The following is a 19870-nucleotide window of genomic DNA, read 5'->3' as shown; positions in this document are numbered from 1 at the left end:
AGCCTGTGGCAATGTTATCTGAGTCCATCTCTCTGGCCCGGTCTGGTCAAGATATTTCTTATGATCAGGACAGTGAAGGCCCAGTAGTGTCATGGTGGATTCTAGGTTCCCAGGAAATGGCTGGGATGGTAGCCATGATGAATAATTACAGTCTTCCTCTGTTTTCCATGTCTGAGATCATCTCCCCGCCTATCCACTGCATTTAGGAGGCTCATCCATTTCCCTTGAGAGGCAAAGTTGGTTTCAGCATTACCGATAAGTGAGGATGTGATTAGGTCACGGATTCTGTGACTTTAACGGATCTCCATGACTTCTTCGGCTTCAGCCACACAGCAGAGCTGCACCTGTCAGTTCCTGCGGCAGCAGTCAGCCCCTCTCACGCTCCCCGCTTCCTGTTATGGACATGTCGCAGGCTTCCATGAATTTTTGTTTATTGCCCACAACATGTCCATAACTTTTACTAAAAATAACTCTGACAAAATCTTAACCTTACCTGTAATCAACTATGGTCTCTCCAATTAGTGATCACCTTACAAGAAAAAATATGAAGGCAAGGTGCATGCCATAAATCTTATCTATGCACTGCGTAAAATTTTTTTTGTATGAGGAGGAAAAAATGGAATAAAATATTTGTGACTTGTTCCATTGAGTACAATATTGCTTTTTCATTTATCTAACAAATTACATTTTGTTTATGTAGCTCTAACCAATATATCTAACATGTTTTATGATAGGAAGACATAGCATGTTCATGTCTGCAAACTATACAGTTAACAGAACAATCTTTTCATTTACCTAGAAAATGAAATATTGAAGGCATGGAAAATAAGTTCTCATAGGTCCCCTTAAACAGTAGCTGTATGTTGCATCCAAGATGCTATGAAGTCAAGTAAAAAAAATTTTGAATGTTTACCAGAATCTCAGAAATCTGTAATTCTCTAAAATTGTATGTTTTCAAATGGGGAGATTAATAACTAATGAGCTTTGGGCTCTTGTGTTATCCTTGTGAATCATGAATTTAATTTGGATAGATTTTTTTTATTACTTGAATACGCTTCATATATAATGGGAGGTAACCCTGTAATTTGTTCTAGTTTCCTGTCGGAGTTTATACAGACTGCTCTCTTGTTTCCTGGGATAACTCTTTAACTGTTCAAGTCACATGAAAGTGTTGACTGCTGTTCCGTGTCTGGAACAGCTTGTGACTGTTTACTGGAAAAAGAAGCAGCTACATTGTAAAAATGTGCAGCGTAATATCTCTGAATAGCTTAATCATAGACACTGCCATAGAAAAAACATCTTTTAAGCTGTGGATTTGGCTAAAGCAAAATGTTTCCTGGTATTAGACTGATACTTTTTTCCACTTTATTTAGCTAGTTTCCTTTATTTTATGGAGGTTTAGATGCTTTGCACCCTTCTTCATATTTTTCAGTATAGCCACTGAATAACAAGTGTTAAAGGTTAAGTGTCTTAATATGAAACTCCAGGGTAAAGGTTTGGGATCCCACTATTAAAAAATATAGACTTGCACTAAGGCCCTTGAAAAAACTATCTGTTAAAGGTTAACTGCATTGCAGGCTTTCACATTTAATTAAAAAAACCCAAAAACACAACTTAAAAATACTTTTTAAAAAAATGGTTGACAGCATACTGAGCCCTGACCCCTTTGCATGCTGAGTATTTTGAATAGCTAGATAACCAAATTCCTAGGTCAAAACTGATTTGACTTTAAGTGGGGTTTAAATTGGGAGGGGGGTGTTTATAAGGGGGAAGGGGAGCTTTCACTGCTGTCAAAAGGTCTGACATGTATTTCCATCATAAAAAGTAAGACAGAAGAAAGAATTTTCTGAAATAGATGAATGAATATCAATACATTAAAATTTCTGCACAAACATGAGGAATGGAGGGAGGAAGCAAGGAGGACTATATATAATGAAGATTAGTAAAATGAGAGGTGGTTTTACAAATGCATGGGGGGGCAGTAATGATGATAAAAAGGTCCATTAATAAAAGAGCGAAACAATAAGCTGACTCTCAGCTTATTGAACTGCTTCATAAAAAGACAGACTTACAAAGTCATTTAACAAGAAAATTATAAAACGGAAGCCTGAACAACTGTAAGGAATGAACACGGTGTTTAAAAAAATAAAATCCAGTTGACAGAACAGTAAAGGAATACCATACATGAAAAATTTTAGCATGTATTAATAAGCCATTCTGAATTATGTTTCTTTGAGTATTAAGGCAAATAGTGTATTTGGTTCTGGGCACCACATTGTTAGAGAAATATTGGTACATTGGATGGGTTCAGGGAAGAGCAACTAAATTTTAAAGTCCCTGGAAGGTTTCACTTATGAGGAAAGACCAAAAATGTTTGGTTAAGAGACTAATACAGGCAGGGAACTTCGTGTAAAGTATATGAAGGTTGCCCCAATGACAGAAAGGAATTTTAATGTGGTATTTGGTGTTACTTTACAAGAAAATATAAAGTATACAATTTGGGGATTATGTAGATTGGATATCAGGAAAAACATCTTGACAGTAAGGTGTATTGGGTTGTGGAATAGTCTATTGGAAGCACTGAAACGTTGTAATGTTCCCAAGTGATGATTACACTGGGAAGAATATTGGAAAATATGCTGACCAGGGAGCTGTACTGTGGGTGACCTAATAAGGTCTCGTTCCATGTCTGATTCTATAAATGTTTTCTGCTGCCATTTAACTAATCTGTGAAGTATATTATGGTAAAATCTTTTGGGCAACCAGAACCCAAGGTACTGAGCACCATCAGGTCCCCTTTCTGGCAATTGGAGATAACCTTACAGAATTAATCCCTAGATGAGCAAGTTAGTCTTCATCACTATTAAATCAGCTGTATGCACTATTTAATACTTTAATAATTGAAAATATTTAAACTATTATAAACATAAATTTCCATAGGCATGCTCTCTTTACCTGTGGCAGTCGACAACAGAAGTGTTATAACAATACAAGTGGCTCCTCTGATATGGAAGAGAACTTTGTTTATATGTGGGGATTCAGCAAATAACAGATTGCACATCCTGAAGTAAAAGGGAGGAAGTTGTATGTAGATTGTAATTTAGCTTCCAGGAACTTCAATTCCAGATGCTAATGGGCAAAATTGTCTGAGGGGAGCTATAAAGGCTTTTTGAATATAGCTTTCAATATGATCGGCCTCTGTACGTTCATCTTGTTTAAAGCATAGTTTCTCCTAGACTATTCTTTGTACTTGAGAGACTTCTGTCTGGGAAGAATCCTGGATGAATTTAAATATATGCATTTTAAGTAACCTCTTTTACCAGAGGAACATTTTAGTCTCATGAATCAGCTGGTCACAGTAGAAGCTCTGAAAAGGAGAGTGATATTTTCGAGTGTGTTTTTACAAATCATGTGTCGTCTTTCATGGATTTACTCAGAATATTAGTCTGAATGTCCAAGTACTAAGCAGAGATAATTAGATGTGCAAATGAGGATTTGGTTGATAACTAGGTTGGCTTTCTGATGATTGATTCTGAAATTTGGGATCCTGCAGGTTCACAAAAGAACCGTAATATAATTTAAACAGTAAAGGTTTTAGAAACATTCTGACATATTATACATACCATACATTTTAGCTGAGGCTTTTTAAACAAATCATTCTTAATCATTTTAAACTATCAATTTAAATTGTTTTGTTTCAAAACAAAAACACTTCAGTGGTGGCATATCACAATTTTCATGGACCCATGACTCAGGGGTGTGTTTTTTTTTTTTAATTACTACCTAATTCTTTCTCTTTCAGTACTATTATAAGTGGTGGTTCAATGAAAAGGTCGCAGTTCTGGTTTCCACTGACCAGCTTTCATGTTAAAATCCAAGTTAGTATGCTTTCTGACCTACCATTTGAAAATAAAGGTTAAGGGGAATACCTTATGTGAAATCACCAACTTTGTAATGTTTCTATCTTTAAAAAGATTTAAATAGCTTACTCTTTTTTTCTGGTTTTGTTTTTAGGTGAAATTGTGGTAAATGAAGTCAATTTTGTGAGAAAATGTATTGCAACAGATACAAGTCAGTATGATCTCTGGGGGAAGTTGATTTGCAGTAACTTCAAGATTTCATTTATTACGGATGATCCCATGCCACTTCAGGTTTGTTTCTCTCAAAATTGATACATCATGATTTATGATAAATAGGATCAACAAAATGGATTTGGTTAAACCACAATAAATTCGTCAAATAATTGAGAGGTCTAACCTCATTCTATAAAACAAAGGAAGTTCAAATATCCATCCTGAATTATTGGTGTGCCAAATCCTTAATTTGCCTATTTTATCTACAGATTGTAAGTTTTTGATATCAGAGTATTATTTTCCATGTCATTTGAACTATGGAATCAAAGCAGTACAGCGAGCTACTGTTTGGAGGAGGGTGTTTTGGGAAATGCTGTTAAAGACTCAAACACTTTACTATTTGTTGGAAAATATAATGGAACAACCTACTGAATTCTGAGAATTCCAGGTTTCCTTTACGTAGATATAAGCACCAATTCAGCAAACTCTTTAATATGTGCCCAACTCCTATTGAAGTCAGTGAGGGAGGGGACAAGATACCAGTGAAATTATCATATTTAGTATAGAGGCAGGAGTATATAACAATTAAGGCTGGTTGTTCATAATAACAGAAAAGGGAAAAGGCATGGCAAAACATGCAAAAGTCATAAACTTAGTTTAATTTGTAAACATCTTGGCAAATAATATTTTTAATACAATAAAGGTTGTTGAAACCGAGTTATCATTTATACTTATTTTTCAATAAAAATGTTGTAATCATATACAACTTTTTAAAAAGTACTCAGTTGCCTCCCTGGACATGTATTTAACTACATTAATAAAAATACATGAAGGAGTCTTGCTCAGTAGTGGCTATTTGGGTGACAAAGGCCATGGCGCTTATGAAAAAGCAAGTTTATTGTATTCATATTTTGTGTCATGTTAATCATAGCTGTAACAACCTTAAAGTTTAATATAATTCTATTCCATGATATTCAGGGTCTTAGTTTTGGAAACCAATAATATATAAGGCTTCAAAGGCATAATACTTTTAATATGTTAAATTAGCATTATATTTCCCTATCAAATGCATTTTTTGTCTTTGTCTCTTCTGCTGCTGTCATTTTTCTCATTCTTTCTTTCCTACAAAAACCCACAATACAGTATGTTAGATTTGAAGTGATCCAATAATATTTCTCTGCTCTCTTCAAGTGGTCTGAGTTTAAACTAAATTTGTAAACTATAAAAATTACACTCCTTTGCACGCTTATACTCTTCGTAGCTCCTACGCTTGTAAAATAGTATGTGACAATAGTAGCAGATGGCTAATTGCAGCATATATAATTATGTTTTGGGCTTGGAGTACTGTTTTTGAAGTTTCCAACCTGGGGTCTGTAACTGCTCTGAGGAGCAATCCTCCACACTTAATCTATTTTGTTACATCTGGTGTTATAAAAAGGAACCTTCGACTCTTCTCGTGGAATGTGACACACATTTTTCTTTTCATAGTTGCAGTAATGGTTTTTCATCTTAAATTGCAGACAGTTTGAAGCTGAAATGATTCATGATTAGGCTAGAAAACTCCAAGGAAATATTGTCTGTTTAACTTTTTTCTATAGAATCCACATTGTTTTTATCTGAGAAATATCTATCAGTGTTCTCTCTAAATTGTGTTGTAAAATACCATGCTAAAACCAATACTGCTGTAAAGCTCCTGTTATTTATCATGAGTTTGTCTCTGTTCCAGAAATTCCATTATAAAAACCTCCTCCTTGGTGAACATGATGTGCCGCTAACATGTATTGAACAAGTTGTCACAGGTATGGAAAAGTCATTTAAGTATGGTGAAAAGCTTAAAACATGAGTTTGTATGTTAAAGTTAAAATTATTAGCTGCTTTCTATATTAAGGCACAATCATGCACAGTTAAGGTTGAATTTCATTAGTCTTTCTATGAAGTACTTAAATTTAAATTAATTTGTAACAAGTCAGAAAAGCAATCTAAAGACTGGGTAAAATTCAAATCAGAAATTTTGCAAGACATGCATTAAACTTGGTTTTCATGTGCTTTTTAAAATATGTGAGATTACAATTCTGAATCCATAATTGTTCAAGAAACAGTGCCTTTTTAACAACTGTTGGGTTTCCATTTCATTTATAACTGTTTTGCATATAATTGAACATCACCACCACCTTAAGATTTTAAATTGAAAAAAGATAACTAATGATTATAAGAATTACAATTATTTATAGGTGGTATTCCCACCACCAAGCCAATTGGGCCATAAACAACAAAATACATTATATTGCAGTTCTGATTTTAAGGTGATCTTGTTTCTCTAACTTTATAGTGGTTTTTAAACAGGTCATTAATCAGCGACCTCTGCAGGTGAATTTCTGTCTTCTGTCAGAAAGTATGGCCAGGGTGTGTGTGGTTCCTGATTTTGAAGCTGTAAATTTGAAGCAAATTAAGTGGAATCTATTAGTTAAGTTTAAAATTAGAGAGAAACTTTTATCCAGTTTTGGAGGACCAGCTTTTGGACCTTAGTGATCCAGCCTAAGCTCCCATAGTATTTATTAAGATTGTCAAAATTACAGGATGAGCAGCATTATACCAGTACTCCCATCTATCAGCCTTTTGATACAGTCTATCTCACTGGACCTTGCCTGTTGTCTCTTTGTGGAATGGTCCCCTCTCTCCACTGGATCAGATAGAATTTTGATAAGTCAACACCACAACAAGGCTATTCTCTCTGCAGACAATTATAAAAACTGTATTGTTTGGTGGGCTTTGGTATTAGCAATTATTAATATAAATAATATATTTATAATAATTTGTATTATTAATCTAAATAATAGAGGCTATTTTCCTGCAGGTTGGTTCACTGGTGTTATTTTTCCACTATATAGAAAAGGTGACAGAAATTATCCTGGGAATTACTGAGCAATTAATCTCTCAGATGGTTTAAAAATCTATCCTAGATATTGCAGATTAGTGGATTGCATGGAGAGATGTAATCTATTTGCATGGGAGCAAGCCGTTTTCAGGAATGGCTGCACCGCGATTGATTGATTACTCATTTGTCCCAAGGAAATAAAATAACAGGTGGTCTCTGTCAATTTGAAATTGGCTTTTGATTCCATTAACAGAGGTCATCTCTGGGAGAAATTTGCAAGGGTTGGCATAGATTCCTAATCCTCCATAGCCAAACAGTGGATAGTATTAGGATGGAGTGAAGAGGTGAGCTACTTGACCTTATTTCTATCACAAGGAGCATCTGCAGGGCTGTGTTGTCCTCTTTCCTTTTTAACTGAATTAGGTTGTGATGAGTTTAGAAGGGGTGCAGTATTTCCCTTCCAAAATTTTGGACAGATTAGTGTCAGTCTGTTTACACAGGAGTCAGGGTTTTATTGTTGTTGTTGTTGTTAGTGAAATGCCTAAAAAGTGACAGAGGCTGAGCAAGCAAGTTTTAAGAGGCAGAGATCAAATTGTATATAATCTGAGTAATGAAGCTTCATTAGTCAATCATTTAGAAATGACCTTGCTAGGAGAGAACTCATGCTGAACAACATGGGAGGCAAGATGGGTTGCTGAGAGGTGCTGTATATGAAATCCTTTGTTTGTGGAATGTAATTATTCATCACCAATGGTCATTTGGATATAGGGGAAATGAGGACAACAGCTATAAGTCAATTTTGTTTGGAGAGCTAGACATTTGATCATAATGTGACTCACAAGGAGCAGCATCTGTTCTATTCAAACAATAACAATTTTTACAGTATTGGTATCATCTGAATGTAACTAACATTATTTTTCTTTAAGTGTATACTCTATACTTGATCTTTAACAATTTTTTGGTTTTTGTTTTAGTAAATGACACAAAGAGGAAACAGAAGGTCCTTGGTCCCAACCAGAAACTTAAATTTAATCCAACAGAATTAATTATTTATTGCAAAGATTTCCGTATTGTCCGATTTCGCTTTGATGAAGCAGGCCCTGAGAGTGCAAAAAAGGTATTAAAAACATGCAATTTTTCCTTAAACTTCCTTATTGTGTTGGGGTTTCTGCAGTGCCAGCTCTGGTATGGACTTTCTCATTTTGGTTTTTTTTAAAGCTCTTGATAGAGATTAAAGAAGACTAATTCAGTCTCACCAATTAAAAACTACCTTTTAGTCTTTCTGAAACAGAGATATGTATCTATAATAGTGTTTTAAGATAATTTGGTTACAGAAAATCATCTCAGGATGAAATGAGAATCTTTTCTAGTACAGATGAGGTAAATGCCTAAACAGTGATGTAACAGAAGATGTTCTATAGTGTATTTTCACTAACACGTCAGGAAAATACGTATGTAGATATTTGAATGCTTCTAGATTAAAGGCGCTAGTGTCTGAAGTATGTTCACTTAAGAGGTGCAGTGCAGGAAGTGTTTATTTTCCCAGTATACACCAACTTTGTTCTGGAAAGCTCTCAGTGGAGGGTGAGTAGTTTAGTCTCCATTCCTATTCATTCTTTCTATTGAGGCCGTCATCAAGTGTGCTGATTATAATAGTGATGTGCCTTGATGTGGTTACCTGTTCACTAGAAAATGGAACTCATTTGAAAATGCCACCAGACAACTTTTGGATATTAATTGTTTTTGCCATTGTGAGAGGTCAAATTCAGACCCGTGACCCAAAGGTGAAAGGCCAGTTACCGGTTTCCTGCATCATCAAAACTTAAAGCCTGGTTTTTAGACCTCACATAGATACATAGGTACATGTAGGTACATATTTATACATCTGCTTTATATGGTCCTTTCCAGATGTGCACTCAAAAATCTCCTATTGTGTGTACACCTAGCTAAATGTGTAGTTAGTCATGTGCATGTGCAAACTGGAAATTAGAGCAAATGTTTTCTAATGTGCACTTGCATTGTGTGCCTACAGTTGTGTAATTTCCACCCCAGGTAAGTGCACTCTTTCAGTGCATTAGTGAAATCAAATCTCTTCTACTTTAAAAACTGACTGCAGACTTGGGGAACCAGTATTTTAAAGGTTGGTTTATAACTTCCAAGGCTGCAGTCAAATGATATATTTGAACTACATATCCCACTGCAGAGATTGTATTACAGCTGAAAATGGAAAATGTTAGGTACTTCCAAGTGTGTAGTGGAAATTTTTAACCTGAAGTTACCCAAAGGCTAGAATGCTGAAATTTAAATATGTCTCCTGGAATCTGGACAAGTATTTTCTGGCAAATGCTTGGAGTTCCAAATTTGTCAAAAATGCCAAGTGAATGTTTGGAGTTTAGTAAAGGCTGAACAACAAGACCATTCATTGGCACTTCCTGATACATTGGCGCTGGGCTTTTTAAATTCTGGGAAAACTGATGTAGAAAAGGAGTCTGATTCCTTCGGGGGGGAGGGGGAGGGATGTAAAAACTATAAAATCCTAGATCCAAAACAGATTAGATAGTTTATTAGCTGTGTTCCTGTTTTCAGTGCTTAAATAAAAGGGAATTTCCTGACCTGCAAACTGGTTTGTACTCCTCAAACAGGCAACCTAGACTGTTGACATTTCCGATGATGTAGACTTTCCTGCTTCTCCCGTTGAATTCTTCTCTGGCTCGCTGCACTTTTCTTTTTTAAACAGGAAAATAAATGCAACTTGTATATTCTATCTGGCATCACCACTTTTATATGCCTAGTTAGTTGGCACTAACAAAACAAACCAACCAACAGGTTCATTTAACCAATAAATAATTGGGAAGGTTCAATAGCTGTATTTGATGAGCAGAAACTCAGTTTACATAACCATTTCTGCTCATTGACCCATTGGTCTGGACTGGAGGTATATGGTACTTTGAATATATAAATGCTATGTAAATATACATCGTTATAAAGGATGGTGCCTGTGATCTCTAAGTGAGTAAACTTTCAAATTTCAAATATTAGTGTGTGTTCGCTAGAGGGAGTGGGGAAAAAACAGTTACTGCAAATCTTCACTTTTTAATTATGTGAATGCTGTGCACCTACATAATTTTGAAGACCAAAGTACATTCAGGTGGTGGTAGCACCTTTCCTTCACTGGAGGGCAAAATGACAAAAAATCAACTTTCTGGCAAATGCAGAATAAGAACAACACTTTTTATATATGTAACTGAAGTTTTGGTCCAGTCGGGATTTTGTGTAATTAGATTATTTTAGGATGTAGCTTAATCAGAGAAGAAGGAACCTATGATATCTTGAATCAGATGCTTCTGTCTCCAGGCGTTTAGCTTACATCTTTCAGATCTGTGCTGTGGCATGTTTTTTTATCTGGCTTCTGTTTCTTCCCTACCCATTTTTTCAGCACTGAGTAAGAGACTTTTTTGTCTATTGGTGAATTTTTGTGAGGGGAACTTAGCCAGCCTTTTTACACCTACAGTTTTGAGGACTCCTTTAATATTACTTGTGCACTGTCCATGCAACATTAATTGTGGATACAAAATTATGTCTACAATTCTGCCTACAATTTGTGGGGGCAAAAAAGGAGGGCCACAGCTTTAAAAATCAGGGCTTTCCGAATTCTATTGGGAGAAAATCTTATCGAGTTTTCTTTGGCTCGAAGGTGGCATAGTGTGTGTTAAGCTACATAAAGTTCTAGAGAAATCCCAACTTTTCCCCTGGAAAAATCAAAATATGTATGTGTCTGCTATACCATTTTTTGCCTAATTAATTTGTGTGCCGCTTCTTGTGCTAGGTTATGAACTATTCATGAAAACTATGAGCTGCATGGAATTGTATATTTATAAATTCCTCCAAGGGCTTGCGGATTGGACAATGTAATTTAGAGGATGCCTGTTTCAAATACTGGGTAATGAGACTGTAAAGCTCAGTTGTGTCATGAACTGTGAATTGGTTGGACTAATTCAACTGAAGACAAATGTGAGAGATTTATAACAGAAAAGGATGGCCCCAGAGAGCATTTTTTCCCCTCTCTTGACAGTTTAAAATAATTGGGACGATAAGTCAGATAGTAGAACTGTAACAATGGGTCAGGGTCAGATTCTGTTTCATTGTCTGAGGCAGCCTCCATTTAAAATCAGAAGTCTACCAATGAAGCAGTTGTAGTGACTGAACTTTAGTGATTTATAAATCAGATCCCAAACATGACATTTAATTTGGAAAATTTGCATAACTGAACTTGGCTGTGCAAGTCAGAGCAGAGGAATTCCCCTCGGGCTCCGAGAGTGAGCATGATCTCCTTAGGACAGTGTTCCTCTGTGTCATGAATGAAGTCATTGTTGAAGCAAAACAAAGACACTTACCTTTTCACTGTGTCTATAGAAGACCTTGAGATATCTAAACATAGTAAACATCAAAAAACGTATTCACTGCTGGAAACTGGGACAACTTAAGTGTTGCACTCTGCAAACTGAGACTGTGTCTTACTTTTAAAAGCAGGTATTTAGAGAAACTTAAATAGAATTATTTAAAAAACTAGCTTTGAATTCCTCTTAACCTTTTCACATATTTGGTGTTTGGAGACCTGATACTGTATACACCTGTAAAGAAGAGTAATTTGAGTCATGTGAGTAGTCCCTTGAAATGAATGGCACTGTTTCTCTGAGTCAGGTTGTGTGTGTCAGTGGTTGCAGGCTTGGGCCCAAAGAATGTGGTCTATCCCTAAGGAGAGTGAGCTTAGGGGATATTTTGTGGGGAGAGGGGGAGAGAGGAGGAGGAAGAATAGGCTCTACTAGCAAAGCCATTTGTTAGTATTCCAGCAGATATGAGACATTCAGGAACTGATAGTAGTGATCTGTGTCTAAAATGGAAAAAAAATAAGTTTGAAGCTATTGTGGCCAATATAGGGGAGATATAGTTGATTATTTGACTGTGTCCATAAACAAATATGCTGTGTTAATGATACTGTTACAACTTTAAAAGCTCATTTTTTCTGATTTTCCCCACATATACCCCATACCCAAACTGCCCAGAAAAACTTTAAGTGAGGATGCCAGAATGTTTGAAATTTCAGGAGGATTAATTTATTTGGGGGGAAATTATTATGAAGGAGTTTGAAAATCAGGATTATAATAAGAAGCTAACTTCAGTCTTAACTATGGAACAGCAGCCAGTGTGCTTCTTAAATGCTCCCTTGCACTCTTAAGTTACATGTCTGTTTGAAGGGGCATGATATAGATACAAGGTTGGGCCACTGAATCATGGGGGAAATTTCCAGACCCATCATTATTTTACAATTTGATTCAGCTGTTTTGCCCTTAAATTAAAGCTGAGAAGCCTCCAAAAGAGCAAAAACCAGATGAGTGTGGGAGGAAGGGGAAGTAGGAGTAAGAGGGTTGGGGGAAGGCTTAAGCCAGGAAACTTGAAAAGAGAAGTAATGGCTATTTTTACAGCTTAAATTAAAATTCTTGCTTTTCATTAAATTCAGTTACGATTAAATGTGGTAATAATCAAAAAGGACTGCTGTCTTCTGGCCGTTATAGCAGCTGGCTAAATAAAGTGCAATTTAAAATGTTTGAAATCTTGAGGACTGATATTGTACTGACTGCACAGATTTTTCTATAATATATCACTTAATTTTAATTTGTAAGTATTTGGTGCCACAATATTGAACTGTTATTAAATATCAGTCTGTTTTGCTAATGATACTATGGACCAATTTCAGAACTGTCAAATAAGACTGACCCAGGGATGCATCATTCTGGGATATTATCACTTCTTTGGTGGCTGCAAGATTTTGCCTTTGGCATATTGCCTGACAATGCATGTGGGACTTGGCAGTACAAAAGAGTGGCGCACGCCTGGTAGTGTCCTACTGCCTAAATATATCTGCAATTTCTCAGTCTTTCCAGTCTCCAATGCCCACATCTCCATTCCTCTGAGAAGCCTTTTTAAAATGTGTAGGGTGTATGAGATCTATATTATATACACAATCACATAATTAAACAGGGAAAAGGAGAAAAAGTAATCCAGGCCAAGGCCTTATTTCTGTCCAATCAAAACCAACTCTTCCCCCACAAGTCATAAATATGTTTAGGGGTAGCAGAGGAGGGGAGATGCTTTTTTTGTATTCAGTTGTCACCTTCTGTACACAGTGATAGTATTGCAGAGACCCAACATTTCTTAACCTCTCAGGCCCCAGCATTATCCTCTTTCAGTTCTTTATTTTTCATTTGAAATGCCTTTAAATAAGCTCTTTAAACAGATTCTTTTTTTTACTGCCTTAGTTTTATTCTCTGCTGCTTGTCCTGATTACTCCTGGGGGCATTCTGTGCCAAAACATTAAAAATTCTGTGCCAAAATAAAAATTCTACACACAATATTCTAAAATTCTGCAATTTTTATTTGTCAAAATAACACTGCATAATCACACCAGTTTCAATTATTTTGGTAATTTATTTCATAATACCTGTCAGTAAGTATGTCTGTAACAATACATACACTCTCAAAAATTCCCCCCGGAGTAGAGTTAAAGAAATCCCTATGACAACCCAGTTCCTATTTCTCTCCCCCTTCCCCCGCCAGAGCACAGCTGGGGGCCAGACACTTGCAACACCTCCCATCCAGAGCCCAGCTGTAGGGCCCCTCCCCCTTGCCCAGACACTTGCCCCCTACAGTCCCAGAGCCCAGGGATCCAGAAGGAGAAACAGCCTGATGCTCAGAGTTTCCTGTGCGCCACCCTCTCCTTCCCTCAAGGGCATGCTGGGAACTGCAGCTGCTGGGAACCCTCTAGCTCCCTCCCACTCCCCCCAGCAGTGTCGTCTGTCTGTGATCTGGGCTCTTCCAGGTCCAGCAGCCACTAGTGGCGGCTTGCAGCACTGCACACCATTTCTGTGGGGGAAAGGAAATTCTGCATGCACAACATTGATTTCTGCAAAATTCTGCATTGCGTAGTGACGCAGAATTCCCCCAGGAGTACCTGATGTACATCGGACAGTTCATAGTCAGTGGGCTTGTATGACCGACTCACACAAAAGGTGACTGAGCACACTCTAATTGTTTGTTGCACAAATCATGAAATTAGTTATCTGTCACATTCAGTAATACAAACATATGATCTTTGTTGGGACCTCCAAGGCATGTATGTCTTTAGAGTCTTTCGAGACATGGGCCCCTGGAGTGATTTCTCAAAATGAAACAGTTAAGTAAATTAAAAAAAAAAAATCTGTATTTTAGTGTTTCTCATAGGGCCTAGTAGAAAATACTGTGCAATTCAATAATTTAACATGCATGCATAAACAAAGATTCTGAAATGAGAAAAAAACGCAACTTAATCTTCAGTGTGTAGAAATAGTTAGATCTTACCTGTTATCTGTTACCCGGGGTTCTTTCAACCCAAAGCTCTTGGTAACTTTACTCTGTGAGGAGGTGTCAGGAAATAAATCAGGGACACACGGCTGTCCGACCGATAGATGGCTGGCACAAACAGGACAACACAAGAGTGCTTTCACTTAAAGCTAAACTTTACTAGTCTCAAGCACTTATACACGTCCGCAACAAGTTAGTAAAACACCCCCAACCCTTGATAATTACCAAAGCTGAGTGTGGCTCTCGAGTGACACAGCGGCAGGCTTCTGGTGGCCAAATCTTCCGTCTGCCAGTAGGGACTGCAAGATGTATCCAGAGGGAGAGTCCAAATGAGTCCCACTTTTTCCCCTTATTTATACACTAGTAATAGAATGACATGTCCTTTAAAGAAACCTTGTTAAGTAAGCAGTTTCAAGCAAGAGGTTCCTTCTGATTATTGATTAACCAGGTGTGGGTTTTTCCAGAGTCTGCAGCTCTGAGACCCCAATAGACATTCTTGCTCTTTTAAAATGCATGTATCAGCAACTTCAACACAGTTCTTATCAGGAAGGATGCGGGGTCAAACTGCCCTTTCTGTGGCACCCCAAAACCCCCTCCCCTCCTGCCTTGGTCAAACTGATTTTGCTGAATGGCCAATTTTCAGCTTGCTGACTAGGTTGCTTTTTAACAATAAGCCATAGTGGTTTTAGGCACTTTACTGGTTTGCCAAAGTCTCCCCGTACAATCTACACTATCTGTATTGTTACACACAAATCAAATAGATGCTGCATATAATTGGCCTTTATGGGTTTGTCTACACTGCAGTAAAACAGATGTGACTGGCGGGTGTCAGCTGACTTGGGCTGAGGCTGCAGGGCTATAAAATTGCAGTGTAGACGTCCACTCATAGGGTCCAAGAGCCCAGGTTCCAGCCCAAGCCCAGCATTTGCACTGCAATTTTATATCCCTACAGTCGGGGCCCCAGGAACCCATGTGGGTGTCTTATTGCAGTGTAGACAGATCCTATGAATTACTACAAAGTGGTAGAAAACTGTCTTAACATTTAAAATTGGACTGCGCATGGCATAAGAGCTATGGACAGTTGTCTGAGGCTACAACACTAAGAGCTAGGGGTCTGATTCCCAGTCACATAGACGCACTTGCGCTAGCTCTCATCTGAACTAGCACCCTAAAAATAGTAGCATCGCTGCAATAGCATGGGCAGTGACCACAACTGTGCTAGCCATCCTGAGTTCAGATCTGCCTGAACCTCTTGATGAGCTCATTGCTTCTAGCACTTGCTGCCATTGTCAGTGCTACCGCGGCTGCCGTGTTATTTTTACCATGCTAGCTCAGATGAGAGCTAACATGAGTACCGCTACGTGAGCTGGAATCACACCCCTAACTTGGAGTGTAGATGTAGCCCGTGTGTTGGGGTCAAGAAGGTTATTTTTTCATTGTGCCAGAAGAGTATTTGCAAGTATGGAACATTAATAAACTATATTCATGGAACTTGAGTCAGTCCTTGTTACATGCCTTTCCATCGGCAAACCTCTACCTGGAGTGGACAGTTGCAGTGCCATGGGGGGCCTGCATCCTGCTAGTGAAACCATAAAAGCAGATGGTGTGGGCTGAGGAGTTGAATGGCCTGCATGACGAGGGGATGTGCTTGTCTGGTACATGCTTCCTGCAGCTTCCTCTAATGGGATGGCTAAGGAGCTTGGATCCTAAATTAGAGTTATTCTTCTCTGTTAGAAGTGTGGTGGGGAAGGTTGCAGTGCAAACATCACCTGCGTTTCCATTGGCATTGCTCTTGGGGCAACGCTGGTACAAGGAGATGCAATTTGCACAGTGAGCATTGATAGGGGTAATTAAGTCCACTGTTTTTACTTTTTATTCAACAATCTCTCCTGTAAGTGAAAACTGTTCTCCTGTTTTTTAAATGTTTCTGAATATCTTTGGTTTTGCACAATTGCAATTGGCAAAAATACTGAACGTTTATCAGTTTGATACAAGAACACTTCCTGTAAAACATGTTTGTCTTCCAGTTTGAGCTTTCAGCTTCTGACTGCATTCTGCTGAGGTCTATGGAATTTGCTTGTCTTTAAAGTCCCAGACAGTAAAGCTACTGTATGGAGTTGCAGAGTCAGGAATAAATAGAACACAAATACGGCTTTAGTGCTTGTTAGCAAATAAATTGTTGTTTGATGGGCTCTGTTAATTTCACTGGTCTAAAATTCCAACTGAAGATTGTAGCAGAACAAAATGTCAGTATTTATATTGAAGAAAGAAAGGCCATGACTCTACACTATGATCAGCACAGGTGGACTACTGCACGTGCGAGACACTTTATTCACTTCATTGGGGGTTTCTATTGATGCAACAGTTCACCTGTCAGAATCGGGGCCTGAATTGGCAGTTGCTGTTCTACATGTTTCAGTTGTTTGCTTCATGGTATATGAAAACTGACTTAAATCTTATCTAATTTTAATAAAAATTTCAGCTTTTAGGTTTTGCATGTGTTCCAGAGGGAAATTAAAGGTGATTTTTAAAGATTGTTTATATATGTATTCATGGTGATTTGGGATCTTAAATAATTGCTTTTGTTTTCAACTAAAAAATTACAAGAACATTTGTTTACATGTTAAAACAGAACTAGACAGGTGGGCAGGCATGACCTGGTGGTGGGGGAAGCAGGCAGGTGAGGAGCAGCGGGGGCTGAGGAGGCGAGCGGGCAGGCAGTGGTGGTGGTGGGGAGGGTAGGTGAGCCAGTGCCGGGAGAAGGAGACTGAGGAGGGGAACGGGTGGCGGGGGGTCAGGAGGCGAGCCAGGGGGGTCGGGGGCTGAGGAGGCTAGCGGGCAGTGGCGGTGGGGGCTGAGGCGGTGGGGGCGGGGGGGCTGAGGAGGCAAGCGGGGGGGCTTTATATTTGGGGGGCGGGGTCAGGAGGCAAGCGGTGAGTTGGTGGCTGACCTGTTCTACTGATATTGTGTCTCATAAAAATTGGTCCTTTTTGCTGCTTTTCTCTGGGCTGGGGGTTGTCCCAGTGATGCTAAGAGGCAGTGATGAGCTGCCAAAATCTTAACAACCGGTTCCCTATAAAAAGTTCTGATTTAAGGGGGAGAGAGCGGGGGAGGGGCCGGGGCAGGGGGAGACATACTAGTGTGGCCGGGGGCCCCTGCAAGGCCTGGGGCAAATTGCCCCACTTGCCCCCTCGGCAGCCCTAGAGCTTGCAGCTCCCTCCCCGCTTACCTTGCCGGCAGCTCAAAGCATCAGGATGACTCCGGAGCTCAGCTGAGCTGCCCAGCTGATGCCGGCGGCTGGCCACACTGCAGCTGTGGGGAAGCAGGGGAAGGGCTGGGGGAGCCTCAGCCTCCCCAGCTGGGAATCCTGGGAGCAACAGGATGGTCTGGCCTGTGGACCGGAGTTCTTTGCCCACTCCCTGGCCATTTAACAACCGGTTCTCCACGGAGGTCTAATTTTAGCAACCGGTTCTTGGGAACCTGTGGGAACCGGCCCCAGCTCACCACTGCTAAGAGGGGTTCCCAAAGGAAGGTGCTTGCTTCTAACCCCCAAGGCCATCAGTACGTCTGCTCTTCTCTCCCCGTTCAGCCCACTTGACAAGTTTAATTGTCCTTTGTCTGGCTCCCACCCCTCTCCAAGGGTTGTAGCTCTCTGGAGGTGCTGCCTTCCACGCCTTCCTCAGTCACACCTCATTCATTCAACAGGGCAATCGATTACAAAGTGGGGGGAAGATCTTATTCTACTTCTAGCAAAAAGACTTTTTTCATTTACCTTAATTATACTACCTTAAGGGCCCGCTATAACATATTATCAAGGTTCAATACCGCTGTTTCGGCGGGGTGGTGCTGGGGAAGGAGACTTTGTTTCCACAGGGCGGGCGGCGCAGGGGGGAGGGGTTGTTTCCACAGGGCCAGGCGGCACTGGGGGAGTGTTGTGTTTCGGGGGAGGTGTTGGGGGGGGCGGAGTGGTGAGTTTCGGCCCTCGGCTGTTTTCTTTGGAGTAATATGGCCCTTGCTGCTTTATGCGTTGTGCAGGCCTGACATAAAGTATATCAAAAGTTTACATGCATGACTTCTAGCAATTCAAATGGAGGTATCCGTTTTTTGTGATGGCTAATGGCCTTTCCTACTCTTGGATCTCTGTGAAATAGCTGAAATAGTTTTCTAAATGGAGTATACTAATCAGTATTGTAATGAGCCCCATGTTTGAGTTTAAGCACTTTTAAAGAAATGGACCAACCCTCCTCCTCCACCTGTTTTAAAAAAAAAAAAAAAAAAAAAAAAGCCCGAACAAGAATCTGCTTAATTAAGTAAACAGTTTCAAAGCCCCATGCTAAGTAACTTTCCACTGACTCCTTGAGACTGGAATGACATCAGACTGGACCTGTTTTGTACTGTAGTTTCATTGTTGAACTGAAAACAGTAATATAGGAGAAGAGGTATAAGGAACTGTTCCTTTAAAAGGATTTGAATGACATTTATAGTGTGCAAAAAATAGTTTGCAATTAGTCAGTATGCAGCCATTGAAAGTTGGTTCTACAAATAGTGAATGTTCTCATCAAAAGTCAAATCAAAATGAAAATATAGCCACTCAAGTTCCTTTTATGCATAGAATGCATAAGGACTAGAAATACTGTAGTATTCCCCACACAGAGTTAAGTCTGAATGTGCTCTCTGACTTTTCTGAGGCATCGTGCCATCAGTTGTATTAACCCCTTAATGGCCTGTTCCAGCAATCTTGTTTTCCTGTGTATGACTACAAGAAAATTTCCCCCATAACAAGTGAAACAAAACACAAGAGACCTTTCTCAACCTCTTGGAAGCAAAGAATGTTTTTAAATAGTGTCCTAAATGTACCTATCTCTGCTGTACAGGTGTTAAAATGTAGCAAAATAAAGAGGTAGTAGGCAAAATTTAATGAAGTACAAAAGAGTACCTAATAGGGTGGGGTGTGATTTTTCTAGTGGTGATGCCTGCAGTTGTAATTCTATGTATTTGTGTCACCATCCTGTAACGTAACCCAAACTGGGCCACATGAGCTAATAGTCATACTTATGATCTTCACCCTTAAAATTACATTAATTTGATGATGTCTCTTTGCTATTGAATAGGACTGCGTAGTATAAGTCTTAATATAGGTTTAAGACTTTACTCATTATAAAACCTTTAACAGAATAATTTTTGACAAGTCCAAGTGGCGATACTGTATTTATTGCATGTTTGAGATGTGAAGAGGCACAGCATACATGGCTAGGTTCCATTTCCTCATCCATGAGGCTGAAAATCAGAAATGGTGAGCACCTACAACTTCAGTGTAGTAATATCAGTACAATATTCAGTAATATTAGTGCACTCAGTACCTGTGAAAATCTGGCCCACTGTATTACTTTTCATATGTAATTTGATACAACTTTGAATACACAAATAATTAAAAGTGTATTGCTTTATAAAAAGTACTTTTGCCTCTCAAAATCTAGCTCCCTATCTTAATGTTTAGATCAGGGATGGAGAACCATTAACCCAC

The 19870-nt window shown here is 38.9% G+C and overlaps 1 protein-coding gene across 2 annotated transcripts in view; it reads left to right on the top strand.

Annotated features, from left to right (window-relative positions):
• MTMR10 (myotubularin related protein 10) overlaps positions 1–19870 on the top strand; it is a 66706-nt gene that overhangs the window by 25121 nt on the left and 21715 nt on the right. For both annotated transcript variants that reach the window (XM_044980917.1, XM_044980916.1), the window contains exons 3-5: positions 4015–4151; positions 5800–5872; positions 7923–8065. In XM_044980917.1, coding sequence (XP_044836852.1) covers positions 4140–4151; positions 5800–5872; positions 7923–8065 — 228 coding nt within the window. In that variant the 5' untranslated portion in view covers positions 4015–4139. The remainder of the gene's footprint in view (positions 1–4014; positions 4152–5799; positions 5873–7922; positions 8066–19870) is intronic.

This window comes from Mauremys mutica, chromosome 11, assembly GCF_020497125.1.
Source record: "Mauremys mutica isolate MM-2020 ecotype Southern chromosome 11, ASM2049712v1, whole genome shotgun sequence".
Lineage (NCBI taxonomy): Eukaryota > Metazoa > Chordata > Testudines > Geoemydidae > Mauremys > Mauremys mutica.
The sequence above is the reverse complement of the archived record's forward strand: the minus strand, read 5'-3'. Positions and strand labels throughout refer to the sequence as shown.